At 42.6% G+C, this 16,039-nt stretch overlaps 1 protein-coding gene across 1 annotated transcript in view; it reads right to left on the reverse strand.

Moving 5' to 3' along the window:
* Positions 1–16,039, reverse strand: part of RIOK2 (RIO kinase 2) — a 229,516-nt gene that overhangs the window by 148,195 nt on the left and 65,282 nt on the right. Inside the window, exons 6-7 of the mRNA XM_069225952.1 lie at positions 9,755–9,946; positions 8,439–8,531 (exon numbers count right to left, since the gene is read on the reverse strand). Of these exons, the coding sequence (XP_069082053.1) occupies positions 8,439–8,531; positions 9,755–9,946 (285 nt within the window). The remainder of the gene's footprint in view (positions 1–8,438; positions 8,532–9,754; positions 9,947–16,039) is intronic.

The raw sequence follows: 16,039 nt of genomic DNA on the forward strand, positions 1-16,039 counted from the left end.
TGCTAGCTGCTTCTTTGTGCTCTAGTAATTCCAACAGCCATGTCTTCAGTCCTTTTCTGAATTTCCGGAGCGATCTGGCGTTCCTAAGGTGCAGGGGAAGGTGGTTCCATGGTTTTGGCCACCAGGAGAGAGAAGGAATGATCTCAGCTGTTTAATCAGCAGATCCAGGGGGTGTCTGTGAGGAAAAGCGAGGCAGATCACAGGTGTTTGTTTGGTTGTTGAAAGGCCATTCTTTTTTTTTTTTATGTATGCTGCTCCTTCGTTGTGAAGGACTTCGTATGCATTGATCAGCATCTTGAAATGGCATCTCTTCGTGTTCAGGAGACAGGAAAGCTTTGTGTCGATTGGGAGCCACCTGAAGATCTTATAGAGCATGCATAGGGTGTGGAAGCAAGCAGATAAGCCTACATTTACCTGTTCCTGCATAGATAACTTGCTGTCCAAGATGATGCCAAGGTTGCAGGCATGGACTGTCGTGTGGGGGGAAGTCTGAGTTCAGAAGGCCACCAAGTGTCATTCCATGGTGAGGTGCTGTTGTTCCCAAAAATGAGGACTTCTGTCTTGTCCGTGTTGAGCTTGAGACAGTTGTCCTTCATTCAGTCAGGGATTATCACCATCCATCTGTGGAAGTTGGTTCTGATGATGGAAGGTTCTTCTGAAAGGGAGAGGATGAGCTGTGGGTCATCAACATAGGAGATGATGTTGAGTACATGCAGTCGGACGGTGTTGGCCAGGGTGGTCATGAAGAGGGTGGGTCTGAGGGACGATTTTTGTGGGATGCCACAGATGAACTCTTGGATTCGGAGGTGAATGATGGGAGACAAATTCTCTGGGTTCTTCCGGTAAGGTAAGAGGCAATCCATTTCAGGGCGACTACCTGGATTCCAATTTGGTGGAGTCTGTTGATCAAGATGTGGTGGGAGATGGTGTTGAAAGCAGCTGATGGATCCAGAAGGGTGAGGACTGCTCTGTTGCCATGGTCTAGAAGGGCTCTGATGCGGTCAGTGGCTGTGATCAGGACTGTCTCGGTGTTGTAGTAGGCTTGGAATCCGGATTGAGAGAGGTCATGGATGTTGTAGTGTTGCAAGTGTTTGGTGAGTTGCTTGCTGATTGCGTTTTTGAGAACCTTTGCCGGAAAGGGGAGCAGGGAGATGGGCCAGTAGCCTTCAGATCTACTGGATCAGCGGATGGTTTCTTCAGAAGGGGCCTCACTTCAACATGTTTCCAGTCTTCAGGGAAGGAGTCGATGGTGATGGAGGTGTTCAAGACTTTGCGCTTGTTGCCAATCGTCTTGCTACTGAGGCTGAAGATGTGATCGGAACATGGGTCCGTGGGTCCTCCTGAGTGTACGGAGTTCATGACAGAGATTGTGGCTTGAGTTGTGAGAGGGCCCCAATGGATGATGTGTTCGGGGTTTGTGTTCATGTATGTGAGTAGGCTGATGTCAGCGGTGGAGGGATTAGGGTTTGAAGTTCTCATAAATGGCAGAGAGGAACTCGTGTCATGTAATAAGTCTGCAGGGTGTTACACAGTTCTTGGGAGGGTGAGAGGTTGGTCCTGGAGGTTGCAGGGTTGGAGAACTCCTTCACAATGGTGAAGAGCTCCTTGCTGTGGTTTGTGCTGGCATCTATGCAGTCTCATAGAGCATTCTTCTTTGTTTCTCTCAGGAGGCAGTGGTGCTGGTTGAGTGCTGTTTTGAGGGTGGTATGGTCTCATGTATTTTTGCTAGTATACCACTTCTTTTCTAGTTGCCGCCAAATGCGTTTGGAGGATTTCAGTTCTACAGTGACCAGCAGGCTCTCCTGGCTGGTACTTTAGGTTTGGCTGGCTTGGCGGGTGAGACTGCGTAGGTGCATTCTGTGATCCTCTGGGAGAAGTTCTTCCTAGCCTGTTCTGGGTGGGGTGATGTGTCTAGGAGTTGAGAGCGCTGTTTGTTTGCATGGTCGCTTTGCGTGGCTTAGTAAATGGCAAAAATAATTTTTCATTGAGGCTGCGCCATAAAAGTGACAGAACCCCACCAAATCAAAATCATAGTATGTCTGGGCCTAGATCCTTAGAAACTAAGTCTAATGGACACAGAGATATAACTACAGTTTTGTTACTCTGCTTGCTGTAGAACAAAAATCCACATAATAAATGTCAACTTTATTATGCATTATGTATTTAGAATGTACGCCACATAATATTCTTTTGATGCAGAATAGTGTCTATTGCAATGTATGTAAAACATTAATACTAAACAATACTAAAAGTCTTTTATAAACAAAATATAACACTTTCTAGGCAAAACAAAGATTGGCTGTTATCTTTGAGATTTTACACCACACCACCCTCCATGAATAATTCTTGATTGCTCGACCTCGCTGCCCCTTGAAATTCAAAATATGAAGATGGGCACTTGGAAATTCTGTGAAATCATGCTGAGCCTATCTAGTGGTATGTGAAGATGCGTCTCAGAAATTTGCATCATTACAATAAAATGAAGTGAAAATGTTGGCCCTATTATTGCTGTTGCTTCCATTTTAGGGACTGAAGCAAGCAAACTTTACTCCATGTTAATATTTTTGCACCTGGTCAACAACAAAGGAGGCAGAATGCAAATACAATCCCTCCATACATCAATTCTTGATTGTTTATTTTAATTATTCTGCTCATATAGTGGAGTTTTAAGGCACAGGAAAAACCTTATGCGTCAAAATATGTAGGAAACTGACTTTGCAAGGTTCACTCAACCCATTTTTTATGAGAAACTTAGGAAACTCACTTTGCTTGAAACCGAGGGGCATATTTATGAGCCCCTTGTGCCACCGTTGTGTCACTTTTCATGGTGCAATACCAGTGCTAACCTTGAACTCATATCTATGAGGCCACAAAAAAGCCACTTCGCATGACTTTGAATGGCCTCGTAGATATGGAGTACAGTAAAGCAGTGCAAATCGCTGTGTAGCCAAACTCTGAGCTAGGGAGGCACAGCATGGGCTTTGTGATGGGTTTATCCACACAACACTCAGGTTTTGAAGCGTCCCCAGACTTACAAAAGCTTACAAACATGGGATGCGACAAAACCTTACACCTCCCCAGAGGAGGCGCAATGACGAAAAATGTCTTTATTTCTCTCCTTGTTTTTTTCCCCTTTCTGCAGCACACACAGCAAGAGGAAAAAGCCTCCCAGGGTTGTTTTTGTGCATGAAAATCAATCTTGCCTACAATGCAGACACACATGCACCACAGTGAACCTACAAAAGAAACCCATCATTTTCACAATGCTAACATCTACATGAAAAAACAGGAATTCAAACATTCTGTGTAACTCAAAGGTCATTATGCGGTATGATTTACTAAATTATGTGGCAAGAAAATGCAAACTATGTGGCATAAAGCGCCACCTTTTGTGATAGTATCACTTCATTATTTTGTCATTTTTACACATGGTAACACTGTCTGGACAAATATTTCATCTTATTAGTACTAGTTCTATACTCAAATACAGCAATATTGAACTAAAAGATGAATAGTCAACCTTGCCCTCCACTGCATAGCAACACACGTCTCTGCATTTTTAGAAACCTTTGATCCATTTGGCTAAAAACATTTTGTTAAAATCTGCAAATTATTGAGAAGATGATGGATTATGTGGCAAATGCGGTGAATTCATAATCATGCATAAAACACCCGTACTGCAGATTCACATAATTCCAGTGGCCCTGGTCATAAGGAAAAATGTTTGAGCGTGCTGACCTACTGCATAAGTATGTTGCAGGTTAAGTCAAGGAGCAACTTACAATGGTGCAGTGATTTTTAAAGTAGTGAATCTGTCATGCATTGATGTCAAGCTGAATATTGTTTTGCTCTTTAAATCACTCAAAATAAATATGATGATATTGAATATATCTTCTAATAAGTTCACTAAATTTTTAAGAACATGCTTTTTCTGTAACAAAATATTGTGGGCTATTAGCGCAAAGCAACGTAAGTCACTCACTCATCTCGCCAGCATCTAAATGAACATATTCAATATTGCATGTAAATAAGTGAATAAAGGCTAAGCAACATGAAGACTCCAAATTCCTGATATAAGTATTAAAATGTAACAATAGGTATTGATGCCTCGGAGTTATTTGCATAGAAAACAGGCAGTTCTGTTTATACTGTTTCCCAGTGCACCATCATTCTTTAATTCTTTACTATTGCTTTTTGCCACTATAAATAGTAATAGTGAAATATTCAGAGATTTGAAACTAACCCTAATTCCTTTTAGCAATGTTTACAAAACAGACAATTTTCAGACACAAAAGCATAAATTTAATAGTGTCATGTAAATAGTTTTTTTTTTATTAATAGAGAAAATGTTAATATGTGGGAAACATATTTGGATAAACACTGGATTATGATGCTTTCCCCTTGAAATGCCTGTCCTTTCTGCTGCTAGCATGTTTATCTGATGAGCAATGTGTGTTTAAATACAAAGTGTGTTTAAGGCTGCAGAACAACCTCCTGTCTCCAGGGGCAGAGCTGAGCAAAACTATAAACACACTTGATGAAACACAGTTCCCCCACAAGGCTATTTAAAAAAAAAAAATAATAAAGTTGTACAAATTTACACAGATATTCTTTAAGTAATTTTTTTATCATTTACAATGCAATGCCTTGTGGGGACCCAAGTTCAGGTCACCCCAGTGCAATCAAGTCCTCACAGCGTGAGTGTGTTATCACACCCAAGTCCCCACAAGGATAATAACTAACACATATACACACACACACAAAAATGGAAAAGTGCATGGTAGTGGCGGAATATTCTGTGGCAGCTGGGGGTGTGTGATGGGAGTCAATGTTTGGAGGTGGAGGCCCTTTGCTGAACCTCCCTTGTCCTTGTTATTGTTGGCCCTGCATGCCTCCGGGAGAATCCCCATGGAGACGACTAGTGGCATGCCTGCTGCTGTTTCTGGTAAGAGGGAGGAGTGTTTGGGGGAGGTGGTGCCAGACCTGGACTGTTGCCTCTGAAAGGAGCCCCTATGGGTGGATGTTTGAAGGGCACAGATGGCCTTTGGCAGTGTCCGGGTCTTTTTTTTATTTTTTATTTTTTATTTTTAATCTTTTCCAGCATCTGGTCAACCTGAGGGACAAATAGTTGTTCACCATCAAAAGGCAGATTGAGCTGATTCTGTTGGACCTCTGGTCTAAAACTGGAGACAAGGACCCAGGGGTGGCCTTTTACTTGAATACTAGTGTTAACCCAAGGTGCCACAGTGTAAGTGGCATCGAAGCCACAGCAAATGGTAGCATTGGAGATTGTTTTTCCCCTATAGCACCAACTCCTCGGATCTTTGCCTGTACTACCCATGGAGGTGCTTCAGGAGCATCTGCATTTCATGCCAATGTGCCTGGTCATATCGTGAGAGTAGGCCAATGGAGCTGGCGATTATCCAGTGGGTGTCTGTCTGCACCTATATCCCTTTCCCCGCGGTGTCAATTTTCTTACTCTCCTTGTTGGCTGGGAGGATCATCTCCTATGGGTTGGGCGTGAGCATGCTTGTGCGTGGTATGGACCACGATGGGAGTTGGGGGGGGGGGGGGGGTGACCCCCAAATTTAAGGCGGGTCATTTGGGCTGGGTTTATATTATTTTCTCCACCCGAGGAGTTACTACCCTTGCTTTAACAGGTTCTTTGAAGGTGTCTGAGGTGGATTTCAGGATAGCCGTTAACATTGGGAGGAACTGCATTATACGCTGGGTCTTGGACACAGTCTCCACCAGGAAATTATTGACCTCATGTAGGACTTGCATATCCATCTTATGAAATGTGGTGACTCTCTGTGTCATTACATGATGCGCCGGGGTATGGTCTGGAGGAGATAACTTAACTAGGTAGTGATCCAGGTCGGGATCCCACCCCCAATTGGGGATCGTCATTATAGCTGTCCAGTGTAGGTAACATACAGAACAGGGGTTAACATACAGGACAGGGGTTAACATACAGGACAGGGGTTAACATACAGGACAGGGGTTAACATACAGGACAGGGGTTAACATACAGGACAGGGGTTAACATACAGAACAGGGGTTAACATACAGAACAGGGGTTAACATACAGAACAGGGGTTAACATACAGAACAGGGGTTAGCAGGGTGCAGTGGGCTGCCCTTCCCTCAAAAGGAGTGGGGGGGGGGGCTTTCTGGTGAACATGCAAGAAGGGATGTGTGTGGCAGTGGTGGAGGGAGGAGTCTCTTGTGCTTGGGAGCTGGAAGAGGCTCCAAAGTGAAGTGTTCCTCAAAGGTCAGCTCCCTTTTCTCAGGCAATCTTTCTGGTGGCTTTGGAGGCAGTTTCGCTGAGAGCTATTTTATGTATATAGAGACAACTTAAGGTGGTGCTTGGTGCAAACATCTTTTACAACCATATTATGAAAACTGGTTTCTGGAGGTGCTAATGTGGGACACAAAAGTGATTGACTATTTTTCTATGGCATTTTGTTATGTGGTGAGGTTTTCCCTTTTTTGTACTGCTGTGTTTTTGTGCTGTCATTACTGTAATGTGATGTTGCTGTGGTGTACAGTGGTTGATGAGCTGAGTTCTGCATTGACTATTTGGGTGTGCTGGTCCTGGTTATCTTTTAATTGCAGCGTTAGGAGGTTGCTTTATATGCTATTGTTTCATTTTCTTTTGTTTACTTTAGATATGTTAACAAATAGTTACATTTCCCGCCAAAAGCAGCATATGCAGTGAAACTGTCAGTGACATGCAACTATTTACAATTTTTCAAGGGGATAAAATGACAAGTGTTGCTCCTGCTCTTCAACTATTTAAGACACTTGTCAGTCAAAACTGGTGAAAAGACCATGTGATACATTAGCACCAGCAGTGCTCCCTTTATGAGATACAGCTCAATATGTTCCATGTTTGTAGATTATATTTGTGACTGTTTGCCTGGTGCATAAAAGCTAGGTTTCTGGCATTCTTGTGGTTTATAAATAAATAAATAAAACTAAAATAAACTCCCAAAATCATATAGCAATCCCTAGCCCATTTGCCAAAGACAATTCGACTAAGGAATGCTAGCAATTTCGTCATGCAAAAAGCAAGTAAGCAAACAACTATTCAATGTTTTTTGTTTTTTTTACAATTCGCGAGAAATATACACATGCAATGTGCAGACAATGTTATAATTCATGCACTATTACTATAACATCATTCAAAAAACCTGTTAATTTTAAACAAATGAAAAGCAATGTCTCTATTAAAGAATTTACCTCATTTAAAGGGGGCTATACTCCGTGTAAAAAACGAAATGATCATAGAGCCCTTTCCTCACTCAGCAATAGGATCAGAACCCACTAGACGAGTGGTTCCCAACTTTTTGACTTCTGTGGACCACCACTTTATCAGTACTGGAACCCGGGAACCCCAAATAAATTATTGGAATCCGGGGACCCCCTAAGTGAGTCATTACTGAAAGCTGGGGACCTAATCTCCTAATATTATTACATTTTCTAAGCAGTCCCAGACCCCCAGGGGTCCCCGGACCACAGGTTCGGAACCACTGCACTAGACATAGTAACATCTCTTAGGATAAACCCATCAGGGTAACCAACTCACTTTGAAAACGACACATCAAGCTAATTAGTAACAGAGAAGTAAATATAGTGCTGTAAATCCCCCAAAAATAAACAATCTGTGTGAGCTTTTGAAAACACTATTTATCTAATTCCTCAACTCTGTTTTTATTTTATTTTTCATGTTGTGCCCGTTTTTAATTTTTACTGGATAACACAGACATGTTTGGTTTAAACCCCAAGACATAAAAACATACAGTGCAATCAACAGGCACTCACTGATGTACACCCTTTTTATGTGAATGGGAATAAAAAGGTTTATACAGTCAACTCTGCTCTCAATACGGTTTTCCTACAAATATAAAGCCTTTACATATTTGGGATGAAGATCAAATACTCTTTGGAGTTCGTGTGTTCAGCAGCTCCCCCTCATTTTCTTGTCTAATAAATACACTGACGTATAATGTCCTAAACCAGTGTAGACATTTCACTGGAAAACGTGCTGACCATGAAGTTGGTAATACAAGTGCCATGCAATGATTTCTGTTCAATATCGAAAAATGATCTTGATATGATCTTATGTATTGTTACCTGCTTAGCATCTTCACAGCATTTCTTATTTACATGCAACTGCTTATGAATTAAACATTAATACTACAACCGCATTAGGATTAAAATTCCAAAATCTATTTATCTACATGACAGTATATGTGAATATTGGAGTCCTCCAATTTTCGGCTCATCTGTTACACTACCACTTCCTTTGCTTTGGCATACAAGTATGCACTTAATGTGTTACAGTGTGGACGGCTCACAATACCAACATCTGGCTCACAATACCAACATCTAGCTCACATGGGGCAAAAGCTTAAAGCAGGCTCATTACTTACCTAACATCTGCAAAGGTTGGATATAGCTCACTTTCATAGCTGAAACGCCTCTTAAAGAAATCCCGAATACATTTCACATCTCTCTCAAAATACCTAAAAGAAGTAAACATAAAATTAAATATTTATTGGAGGAAGGTATTTTATTTTGTACAAAGTGCCAAATTAGCTTTTTAAAAATATTATTTCTTAGGCTAACCCTGGTTGCGAGAACAACAGGTTTTGCACTGTATCAAATAACATCCCTCTCCTCCCAGGAGAAACGTTTTGCGAAGACATCCAAATAACCCAACCTGAAGACAAATCTATGCTTAAAATATGCCTACATAACACTTCACGATCAAGAGCATCAACATGAGATATCATGGTACTGGATCTACAAATATTCAGACCCCGAAAAATAATAATATTACTAAACTGCAGGTCAAGTAACTTGAATAATCTACTCAACCATAACTGTAAAGTACTTGACCCATGGAGACTAGGCAAATATTTTACCTTACAGAGTCGCCTTTTTCTTCATTCTCACATGTGTACCTTCAAATATGTGAACTCAGCATTTCTTCTGTACAAAAAATGTCTTTCTTTGATTAAATGGACTAAAAGAATCCAGTCTACATATAGGGGACACATGATCCATTACTTGTCTCTTAGTTTACTAATAACATTGCTACCAGTGCAGCAGTGTTTCCAGGTTTATGGTTAAACACTCATTTTTATTACATATATTACTAAAGCATGATGTGGTCGCAACCTGTCATTTACAGAAAACCTTCTCACTAACTTGCAGCTTTACTGATAAAACTATACAATGTATTAACAAATCTGTGAAAATCGGATTTCAGAAAACATCCATTCTTTGCACATAACCAAGTAAGGTGTTCTGATTTGTTTTCATCCTATTAATGTTTTTCACATCACACAGAAGTACAAACACTTGGCTTTCAAAACTAACGAAATATATTTTGAAATGTTTGTACAGTTGACTTAGCTATTTAAATGTTGTTAGGAAAAATCTGACAAAATCCTGGAACTATGCAGTCTGAAGGAAAATTAATTGTAAGAAACTGACTTTTGACCTGTGTCTCTGAACACAGAGCAAATGTGACAAGAAGAAGATTTTCAGGCCTCCTTCACTTTCTGACTGAAAAGAACACTTGTCCTTTATCAACTCGCTAGAAGGGTAGAGTAGGTCATAAAAATAACTCAACCTGATAAAATATGACTTGCCATAACGAGTGAGGGAGTAGAATTTTCGAGGCCGGAATATGATGCAGTATATTGCCAACAACATTACAGACGTAGTATTAGATACACACCATTCAGCATTTGCATGAGACGTGGACACCATTTGTGGGAAATCAATCATTGTCACGTGATCCTCATCATCAATCATGATGTTGAACTCGTTAAAATCACCATGAATCAGGCCATGGTTAGCCAGCTTGATAATGAGTTCCATCAGCTCACTGTACACAGATGAAGGGTCCTCCATGGAACGCACCTGGCACCTAACAGAGTACAAAAGAAAAACAAAAGTGCAAAGAGAAGAGCTAAAACTTCACTTTCTGAAGAACACCACAATCGTATTATTCACTTATGACTGGATACTCTTAAAAGGCGCAATAAGAATATTTCCAGATTCAAGTTGTTGTAGAGGGATGATCACTACACTCAAAAGAAAGAAACGATGTTCAGAAAGTTCAGTCCAAAACAGATAATATGCCGTTTAATTTCAGACTGATTTTATGAAACACCATTACTTTTTGATACCTGAAAGACTAGCTGCAAAAACAGGTGTGTTGAGCCTTGAAAAAAAGAAACATACTATTGGATGACACTAGTGGATGAAATCTATGTACTTTTAGCCTTCGCTGTGGTAACATTTTGGGATATTTTGAAATTGCACAGTAGCATGCTAAACAGAACAAGCATTTAAAGAAGCCAATAGGTCTTGCATTTAGATTGCTAATGCTTTTTGGCAATGCTATACATCATCAGCGAAAAGGAAAAAACACAATACATGTGGCTTAGTGAGACATGCATACACACACACACGCATCACTATTGTGTGTATTTTTCTATTTACACTCCCAAGATGGCAAATGCCAATCTTTTAGTGGAACATTAAAAAATGTAATTTAAATGTGTGCAACAGCATACTTCATAAAGGCAGCAGCCTTGCAAAAAATTGCAGCTTGGAACCCCCCCCCCCCCCAAACATATTTTAACAAAAAAAAAAAAAAAAAAAAAAAAGACAACAATGGAAGGGGTGAGGATGCAAAGGAGGTGCCTGTAGTTGGGGTTGGAAAAAGTAAGCAAAGAAGGGACCAATAGGGATTGGGGTAGCAACAAAGGCGCTTGAAGGAAGCAAAGGCTGCATAAAAGAAGTGGGAGGAGTGGGGACAGCAGCAGATGAGCATGGGGGATGAGGGAGAAGGGAGATTGTGGGAGGTATTTGTGGGGAAAAAGTAGCCTAGGAGGGAGAGAGAGCAAGAAATCACACACCCTCCCATGAAATGCTTAAAGAAAAAGAAACAAATAGGCTCCCTGAATATGAGCAGAGGAAGGATACAGTTCTCTAATCAAAAGAATGGCAAAAAAAGCTATGCTTTCGTGAGGGACAAGCAAGAACTGGAAGGAAAGGTGCAGAATACGAAACAAATGACATTGATAAGAAGCTAACTAATGATAAGAAACGGATTGGCCAAATACCACTTTTAGCATTCTCCACAATAAACCTTCGAGAACAGACAACTAAAAGCATCCTTATGGGAGATCTAACAATAAATTTCACACTGGATTAGCTTATGTTCCAATAAAATGTTAAGGTTTGGGAGGTTTAGCTTTCTCTCAAATTATAATTCGGTATGTCTTCAACCAAAAAAAAAAAAAAAAAACAACACCCACAAACAACCCTTGCAAGCAGTCATCTGAGACTCGCTTGTCCATGTAAAATGTATTATATTATTTAATGAATGGCTCATATCATACATTAACCTCACATTTTTAAGGAAGCAAACTAGTCACCCCTAGCAAATTACCTTGAGATAGCTCTCTCAGTCATGGTCACACAGGCCAAACAAATGTACATTTATATTACATTTGCTACGCAGCTAGGCATATCGCAGTGTTTTGTCTGCCATATCACAAGTTCAGTAGAACATACAGGAGAAAACCCAATTACCACATGCAGTTTCCATATTCAATTTGTGAACAGCGCGATAGCCAAAACGGCTGAATGAAATTACACCAAACTTAGCAGAAAGCTAGATCTTTACCAGGAAAGAATGCTTTTCATGACAATGTAAATCAGTTCAGTATTTTAAAAAATAATTTGGGTCCAGAATGTATAGACTTCTGGACAGTTGGTGTCCAGATAAGATCTGATTGGCCAATTTAAAGGGGACTAGTCAATCTTGTTTTTTGGGTCATAAGCTGAACAGTATGTCGTGGCATCTATTACAGGACTCTGGGACATGGCCCATGTCCCGAAAATGAATTAAAAAATATGTTAAGAGGCAGGGTGAACACACTCCGACTCAAAAAGATATGTGACGTGGGTCCCCGAAGGATCTCGACATACTGAGGAAAAAATATACTTCCAATAAAACTAGCAGCCTGTCAGATGGTTACCTGGTGTTCTACTGCAGCCTCTCAACGTTCTGGTGAACTAGAGCTCTAACATTCTTATTTATGACAAAAGTGTTGCAAACATGAAGCCATCTCGATTGCATCAAAGCTTTGAAACTTAGATGTCCTTTAGAAATGAAAACAATGAGCAGACGGTACATGTTCTTGCATGACCTGTACACCTTAGTGCTGTGGTCAGACCCCAGGCACCAAAGACAGATGCTGTGGGGGTCTGTAATGGACATTTGCCCACCACAGTCACTGCAGGATTTGAAACCTGAACGTTGACAGGTGACACCCTAGCACTGCAACAAAGAAGTTGTTGAAAAAGAAGAGAAATTGTTGTAAGGAAATGCCTCCTTGGCATGGTTACCCCCTGACTTTTTGCCTTTGCTGATGCTATGTTTTGAATTGAAAGTGTGCTGAGGCCTGCTAACCAGGCCCCAGCACCAGTGTTCTTTCCCTAACCTGTACTTTTGTTTTCACAATTGGCACACCCTGGCATCCAGGTAAGTCCCTTGTAACTGGTACCCCTGGTACCAAGGGCCCTGATGCCAGGGAAGGTCTCTAAGGGCTGCAGCATATCTTATGCCACCCTGGGGACCCCTCACTCAGCACAGACACACTGCTTGCCAGCTTGTGTGTGCTGGCGAGGACAAAACGAGTAAGTCGACATGGCACTCCCCTCAGGGTGCCATGCCAGCCTCACACTGCCTATGCAGTATAGATAAGTCACCCCTCTAGCAGGCCTTACAGCCCTAAGGCAGGGTGCACTATACCATAGGTGAGGGCACCAGTGCATGAGCACTGTGCCCCTACAGTGTCTAAGCCAAACCTTAGACATTGTAAGTGCAGGGTAGCCATAAGAGGATATGGTCTGAGAGTCTGTCAAACACGAACTCCACAGCACCATAATGGCTACACTGAAAACTGGGAAGTTTGGTATCAAACTTCTCAGCACAATAAATGAACACTGATGCCAGTGTACATTTTATTGTGAAATACACCCCAGAGGGCACCTTAGAGGTGCCCCCTGAAACCTTAACCAACTACCTGTGTAGGCTGACTGGTTTTCGCAGCCTGCCACTCGAGACATGTTGCTGGCCACATGGGGAGAGTGCCTTTGTCACTCTGTGGCCTGTAACAAAGCCTGCACTAGGTGGAGATGCTATCACCTCCCCCAGGCAGAAGCTGTAACACCTGGCGGTGAGCCTCAAAGGCTCACCCCCTTTGTTCCAGCACCACAGGGCATTCCAGCTAGTGGAGTTGCCCGCCCCCTCCGGCCACGGCCCCACTTTTGGCGGCAAGGCCGGAGGAGATAATGAGAAAAACAAGGAGTCACTGGCCAGTCAGGACAGCCCCTAAGGCAACCTGAGCTGAAGTGACTCTGACTTTTAGGAATCCTCCATCTTGCAGATGGAGGATCCCCCCAAGAGGGATAGGAATGTCACCCCCTCCCCTTGGGAGGAGGCACAAAGAGGGTGTAGCCACCCTCAGGGCTAGTAGCCATTGGCTACTGCCCTCCCTGACCTAAACACACCCCTAAATCCTGTATTTAGGGGCTCCCCTGAACCTAGGAAATCAGATTCCTGCAACTTACGAAGAAGAGGACTGCTGAGCTGAAAAACCCCTGCAGAGAAGACGGAGACACCAACTGCTTTGGCCCCAGCCCTACCGGCCTGTCTCCCTCCTTCAGAAGAAAACTGCTCCAGCGACGCTTTCCCCAGGACCAGCGACCTCTGAATCCTCAGAGGACTGCCCTGTTTCCAAAAGACCAAGAAACTCCCGAGAACAGCGGCCCTGTTCAACAAAGACTGCAACTTTGTTTCCAGAGGAGCAGATTTAAAGACCCCTGCAATCCCCGCAAGAAGCGTGAGACTTGCAACACTGCACCCGGCGACCCAGACTCGACTGGTGGAGAAACAACGCTACAGGGAGGACCCCCCAGCGACTCAGAGACTGTGAGTAACCAAAGTTGCCCCCACAGCGACGCCTGCAGAGGGAATTCCGAGGCTCCCCCTGACCGCGACTGTCTGAATCCAAAATCCCGACGCCTGGAAAAGACCCTGCACCCGCAGCCCCCAGGACCTGAAGGATCGGAACTCCAGTGCAGGAGTGACCCCCAGGAGGCCCTCTCCCTTGCCCAGGTGGTGGCTACCCCGAGGAGCCCCCCCCTTGCCTGCATCGCTGAAGAGACCCCTTGGTCTCTCATTGAAACCTATTGAAAACCCAACGTGTGTTTGCACACTGCACCCGGCCGCCCCCGTGCTGCTGAGGGTGTACTTTTTGTGCTGACTTGTGTCCCCCCCGGTGCCCTACAAAACCCCCCTGGTCTGCCCTCCGAAGACGCGGGTACTTACCTGCTGGCAGACTGGAACCGGGGCACCCCCTTCTCCATTGAAGCCTATGTGTTTTGGGCACCACTTTGAAATCTGCACCTGACCGGCCCCGAGCTGCTGGTGTGGTGAATTTGGGGTTGCTCTGAACCCCCAACGGTGGGCTACCTTGGACCCCAATTTGAACCCCGTAGGTGGTTTACTTACCTGCAAGAACTAACAATAACTTACCTCCTCCAGGAACTGTTGAAAATTGCACTGTGTCCTCTTTTGAAATAGCTATATGTGTTTTATGTAAAAAGTATATATGCTATTGTGATTATTCAAAGTTCCTAAAGTATTTACCTGCAATACCTTTCAAATGAGATATTACATGTAGAATTTGAACCTGTGGTTCTTAAAATAAACTAAGAAAATATATTTTTCTATACAAAAACCTATTGGCCTGGAATTGTCTCTGAGTGTGTGTTCCTCATTTATTGCCTGTGTGTATGTACAACAAATGTTTAACACTACTCCTTTGATAAGCCTACTCCTCGACCACACTACCACAAAATAGAGCATTAGTATTATCTCTTTTTGCCACTATCTTACCTCTAAGGGGAACCCTTGGACTCTGTGCATACTATTCGTTACTTTGAAATAGAGCATACAGAGCCAACTTCCTACAATTGTTGAATGAAAAAGGAACAATTCTAAGGACAGTTAGCTAGAGCCAGCGCCCTCTTCTGGCCTGGAGAACTACTGAGATGTGTTCACATCCAGTCCAACAGTTTGGATATTCAAAGGATGAGAAATCTGCAGGCAGAAGTTAGATCTGAATAAGCATTACTAAACTGGGGAGTCTCTACAAGCTGTTGAATTTTTGATGGTGAACCCCTTCAAAGAAAGAGGGTGCACTACGTCCCTAGAAATTCTTCTTATATTTCAGACTCTATAACTGAATACGGGAAAAATACCCTGCCTTTTCCCTCGGAGCCCCCCGTGTTTACTAGGCTACTCAATTAACTTCCCCTTCAATTATCGGGAAATCATGTCAAATGCTTCTAGGGCGTTCTCATATGGCAGATTTGCCCCTGCGATGAACCAAAGAACAAAGTGGGAGAGGGTCACGACAAAAGCACTCCTTGACAAACAATGGTACCACTTGCTGCTCCCAAACCGAGAAGATATCTTTAAAAAATAGGCACAGAATTCTACATTTAAAATGTTTTACATACATTGCACTGCATGCCTGCAGGTCTTAATGCGATGAATCTGGATGTAGACTCAAGATGTTCTTGAGGTCATAACGATAAAGGAAATTATATATACATGCTGATGGCTCCCATTACGACGTACTCAAATATTTTAGATGATGCATATTGAACTGACTCCAACTCTCATAGGTATATCCTTGACAAAGCCCAGAATGGCTATGTGGGTGAGAAGGTACACAGCCTTCACATGCCTCTTAGCAAAAAGGGGGACGGCACTGACATGGGGGAAGGAGGTCTCCACTCAGAACAAGGTTTTGGATAGCTGACTTCATGTCATGCAATGATAAGGTGGAAACTCCTTGCAACAGGTTGCCCAGGTCTGTGATTTTAATGATGCAACAAAGTCGCCATCTAGTTAAATCTATGGTCTGCTTAA

Source organism: Pleurodeles waltl, chromosome 1_1 (genome assembly GCF_031143425.1).
Source record: "Pleurodeles waltl isolate 20211129_DDA chromosome 1_1, aPleWal1.hap1.20221129, whole genome shotgun sequence".
NCBI classification, from domain to species: Eukaryota; Metazoa; Chordata; class Amphibia; order Caudata; family Salamandridae; genus Pleurodeles; species Pleurodeles waltl.